The 5,547-nt window shown below is 38.4% G+C and overlaps 1 protein-coding gene across 1 annotated transcript in view; it reads left to right on the top strand.

Moving 5' to 3' along the window:
- The window catches only part of LOC102238694 (sodium/hydrogen exchanger 9B1-like), a 77,155-nt gene that overhangs the window by 61,684 nt on the left and 9,924 nt on the right, over positions 1-5,547 (top strand). Inside the window, exons 7-8 of the mRNA XM_014547552.1 lie at positions 905-1,011; positions 2,360-2,509. Of these exons, the coding sequence (XP_014403038.1) occupies positions 905-1,011; positions 2,360-2,509 (257 nt within the window). The remainder of the gene's footprint in view (positions 1-904; positions 1,012-2,359; positions 2,510-5,547) is intronic.

Genomic DNA, 5,547 nt, shown 5'->3' with positions numbered 1-5,547 from the left:
TCAGGTGAGGATTTAAATAAATAAATAAATAAATAAATAAATAAATAAATAAATAAATTGCTCAAAGTCACAAATCCATTAAGTAGGGTAGCCAAGATATAAATCTGACTGTTTGACCCCAGACCCACACTTTTAAGTACTATTCTATATAGGTGTGGTTGCATAAAATATATTGATGACTCAGTTGACCTTTGAATAGTCCCAGGATTGACCCTAGAATAAATCTTTTTTTATGTTGTTACTGTTATATTGTTCTCTTGATATTTATTTTTTATTGATTTCAGAGAGGAAGGGAGAGGGAGAGAGAGATAGAAACATTAATGATGAAAGAGAATCATTGATCAGCTGCCTCCTGCATGCCCACACTGGGGATCAAACCTCCAACCTGGACATGTGCCCGGACTGGGAATTGAACTGTGACCTCCTGGTTCATAGGTCAATGTTCAACCACTGAGCCACACCAGCCAGGTTGTTCTTTTTATATTTAAATAATTTCTTTCTTTGTCATAATCATACATCAGAAAAGAAATATTACCAGCCTTGTGCTAGGTGCCGGAGGTGCTTCTTTGTCAATCTCTGTCCATTCTTCTACCTCACTTGATCTTGTAGTCACGGTGTGTAAGGGGAGCACATTGTAGTGTATTAGTTCTTTGTTTTCCGGCCTATTTATTCAATAAACATTTCTGAATTGTTTGTACTAAATTATTTAAGAGTACACATCTAATGTATCAAATAGATCTGCATACATTTTTTTATATTTGTTAATATTAAATATTCATTTTTCTATATTTGTTCTATAAAATACATACCTTTCTTCATAAATCACCTACGTTTGATTTTCTGATGTGTTGGGTATGTAAAAATATTTCTCTATGATCATTTTTCCTTATGTGTGCCCTTATAGGTGGCATACTTCATGATCTCTTAAATTCTTTTCGGGATGTAATTTTGGGTGTGCTACTAGGAACATTTTGGGGAATTTGTCTTCGATATTTTCCAAGTGAAGATCAGGTAAATAAAAAATTAGTCAACCTTTAGAAGTATAGTATTGGTTATTTTTTTGCAAAATTTGAACTTTTAGAATATCCATGAAATATTACATTTAATATTTATTGTCCTTCCCCAAAAGTGTAGCCTCCATTGCCTACTTTGCTTTAAACTGAGCACAGTTCTGATTGATAGGAGTCAATGGCCTTGGCTAAAGTCTTTGCTTCTGGACTTGGCAAATAAGGAATATTAGGGAAAATTTTTTTTGATGGAATGCTGTGTAAATCTTGTATTTATAAATGTAATGAAGGTGTTGACAGAAAAAAATATATATACACCTTTTATAAAGGATGATGTACTTACTGACTAAAAACCTTTAAAAATATATTTTTTGAAACCTGTTCTGCTGTGACAGAGATAATATATCTTTTTACTATGCTTTTGGTTTTAAAATTAAGCTTCCTAATGCATAATACAGGGGTCCTCAAACTTTTAAAACAGGGGGCCAGTTCACTGTCCCTCAGACCGTTGGAGGGCCGGACTATAGTTTAAAAAAAAACTATGAACAAATTCCTATGCACACTGCACATATCTTATTTTGAAGTAAAAAAACAAAATGGGAACAAATACAATATTTGTATTTGCATGTGGCCCACAGGCCGTAGTTTGAGGACCCCTGGCATAATACTTTGCAATGGATACTTTTAAAAAATATATATAATTAAATCAGAATACCATTTCCATTCCACCCCACCCCTTTCTTCACTAAATTGCCTACTGATTTCTGACAACTTTTTCTAATCTTTCTTAACTCACACTTTCCTTTGAACATTTTAGGAGAGATAGATTCCCATTTACCTCCTTATATTTTCTGAGTTAAATTTACTCCCACTCTCTTTGACTGAGGCAACACTATTAAACTCAATTCTTACCTGCCCTAAAGAATGTGCCAAAAAAAAAAAAGAATGTGCCATTACTCTTGTATTTCTGTAATGTCCATTTTGATTTGCCTCTAACAATTGTCATAGCTAATGAGATTTTCAGAAATTTATTTTTAAGAATCCGTTGGATATGTTATATAAAACTACAGGATATATTGCTCTCTTCTTTCCTTTGTCACTTACAGTTAAAATATTTTAACCATTTTACTGGCATTACCAACATGTGGCAGAAGATGAAACTTAATAATTATAAATTTTGTCACTTATTGTCAAGTCTACTAAAATATTTGGTGAGGAAGAAAGCCAAAATTTTATACATTATTTAATATAACATATTATAGTATCAAAAGGTCAATAATGAATGATAGAGAATGTAAATGTTGTATTATATGTTTAATGTAAATAATTTATAAAAATTTATATAATTCTAGACAAATCTTACAATGAAGAGAGCAGGCCTTATTTTGGGTTCATGTGTAACTGCCGTCTTAGTCAGCAATAGCATCGGTGCACATGGAGCTGGAGGATTATTCACAATAACGTTGACTTTCATTGGAGGAGCACATTGGACCACAGATAGGGTGAATATTTTTTTTTAAGTTTATAATGGTCTTTATTATCCATAAATGAGTGAGATCATGTGGTATTTTTCCTTCATTGACTGGCTTATTTCACTTAGCATAATGCTCTCCAGTTCCATCCATGCTGTTGCAAATGGTAAGAGTTCCTTCTTTTTTACAGCAGCATAGTATTCCATCGTGTAGATGTACCACAGTTTTCTAATCCATTCATCTACTGATGGGCACTTAGGCTGTTTCCAAATCTTAGCTATGGTGAATTGTGCTGCTATGAACATAGGGGTGCATAGATCCTTTCTGATTGGTGTTTCTGGTTTCTTGGGATATATTCCTAGAAGTGGGATCACAGGGTCAAATGGGAGTTCCATGTTTTGTTTTTTGAGGAAACTCCATACTGTCTTCCATAGTGGCTGCACCAGTCTGCATTCCCACCAGCAGTGCACAAGTGTTCCTTTTTCTCCACATCCTCTCCAGCACTTGTCGTTTGTTGATTTGTTGATGATAGCCATTCTGACAGGTGTGAGATGGTACCTCATTGTTGTTTTGATTTGCATCTCTCGGATGATTAGTGACTTTGAGCATGTTTTCATATGTCTCTTGGCTTTCTGAGTGATAACATTGGCAAATATGTTCTTCCATGCAGTGGGCTTTCTTGTTGTTTTGTTGATGGTTTCTTTTGCTGTGCAGAAGCTTTTTATTTTGATATAGAGGGGTGAATATTTTTAATACACAATTTTTATAGGTAAAACAACTGATTTTTTTTTACATTATAATGGACATTTAGGAAACCGTCTCATTCTGGTTGGAAGATGTTCCAAAAGTGTATGTCTTGGAGGAACTTTATAAGTCAATAAAAGAGATAAAGTATTTAAGAAAAGGAACTGCATATACACTAAAACACAATCAGGAGTTGAGTTATCTCATCAGGCCTATTTCCCCCCAAGTTTTATGCAATATGACTATATAACTTTTTTTGATTTAATTATTAATTAAAATTTTAGTTATACAGTTAGGACATGAAAACATTCTCATAAAAGATTAAACAGAGAGAACCTGGCTGGAGAAACTGGCGAGAGAACATGGCAAGAGAACCTGGACAGAACTTGACTGGAGATCCTGGATAGAACCAGGCGAGAGAACCCAACCATGCTGGTCAACTGAACGCTGCCTCCGTCCACACCTATGGGAACCCCTGGACCTGCTGGGGCTAGACCCCAACAATAACACACTACCACAAACATAGTGATTTAAAACAACAAAAGGTATTCTCTCACAGTTCTGGAGGCCAGAAGTCTGAAATCCTGCAGGGCTGCCCTTCTTTCAGGGGCCCTAAGGGACAATCTTTGTTTCTCCCCACATTTGGTGGCACAGGTGTTCCAGGGCTTGTGGTCTCATCACTCTAGTCTCAGCCTCCCTCTTCACACCTTCTCTGTGTATCTCTTACTAGAGGCCCAGTGCACGATATTTGTACACTGGGGAGGGAGTCCCTCAGCCCAGCCTGAGCCCTTGCACAGTCCGAGACCCCCTTCGGGGACGTTTGACTGATGGCTTAAGCTCACTCCTAAGCCGTCGGTCGGACAGCCTTAGTGCTGCTGTGGAGGTGTGCCGCTGCGCTCACCAGCCATCAGCCCAGCTTGTGGCTGAGCTGCACTCCCCCTGTAGGAGCACACTGACCACCAGCGGGCAGCTCCTGTGTTGAGGCTCTGCCCCTTGGTGGTCAGTGCCCATCATAGCAACCGGTCGTTCCGCGGTTTGGTCGATTTGCATATTACCCTTTTATTATATAGGATGAGGGCATTCATTTGTCATTGGATTCGGGGCCCACCCCGATAATCCAGAATGATCTCATCTCAAGATCTTTAACTTAAGTACATCTGCAAAGACCCTTTTCCAATAAAGTCATATTCACAGATTCCAGGAATTGACATGGACATACCCTTTTAGTGGGGTCGGAATCACCATTGAGCCACTACACTCTTATTTAACCCATTCTTAACATTTTTTTTCACCTGGAAATTAAAGTGGTCCCCTGGTCTTAGAGTTAAATGGGGGGAAAACACACACACACACACACACACACACACACACACACACACACCTCCCTTAGTTCTAGTCCAAAGGCCTTTACTTCCCAGGGCCAAGATAAGTCCCAAGCTGGAGCAAAGGGTCAGTCCCTAGGATTGATATCTTCCCAGTTTCCCCACTCACCTCCCCTAGTGCTCCCTCACACCTCTTCCACCACCCCCAAGGCATCACCTGTGATGTTTCCCACTGTCAGCCATCTGCTGGCATGATAGTTTCCCAGAGTGAACACTGCTGCGGCAAAGCCAGGATCCTCTCCAACTCCCAGCCCCCAACCACAGATGCATCCCTAAACCAAAATCTTAGTAAATGTTTCCGTCTAAAATTAAACTACACTGAGAGGCTTTACAAAATGAAGAAATAAATAAACCACAAACTCTTTCACAATTAAATCTTTATAACTTCCCCTCACTGAATTACAGTGTACTGCAATTATTGGGCAGGTGAAACACTTGTTGAATTGAATTGAACCAAACCTGAAAACAAAAATGAAATAGACAGAATAAAATGAAATAAACCCATTATGATGGCTAATTTTATGTGTCAACTTGGCTGGGCCATTGCGCACAGATATTTGGTCAAACATTATTCTGGATGTTTCTGTGAGTGTGTTTATGGATGAGATTTAAGTCAGTGGACTTCCAGTAAGGCAGAATAATATGAGAAGGTGTCATCCGATCCATTGAAGGTGTGACTACAGCAAAAGGCTACCTGCCCCATGCAAGGAGAATTCTACCAGCAGATGCCTTAGGATTTCATCTATAATACTGGCTCTTCCTGGTTCGCCAGCAGACTGCCTTTGGACTAAAACCACAACTCTTTTCTGAGTCTCCAGCCTGCTAGCCTCCTCCATCAGATTTTGGGCTTGCCAAGCCTCCACAATTGCATGAATCAACCCCTTAAAATAAATCTCTTTCTACATATACACACATCCCATTGGTTCTGTTTCTCTGGAGAAC

Source organism: Myotis brandtii, unplaced genomic scaffold, assembly GCF_000412655.1.
Source record: "Myotis brandtii unplaced genomic scaffold, ASM41265v1 scaffold479, whole genome shotgun sequence".
Lineage (NCBI taxonomy): Eukaryota > Metazoa > Chordata > Mammalia > Chiroptera > Vespertilionidae > Myotis > Myotis brandtii.
The sequence above is the reverse complement of the archived record's forward strand: the minus strand, read 5'-3'. Positions and strand labels throughout refer to the sequence as shown.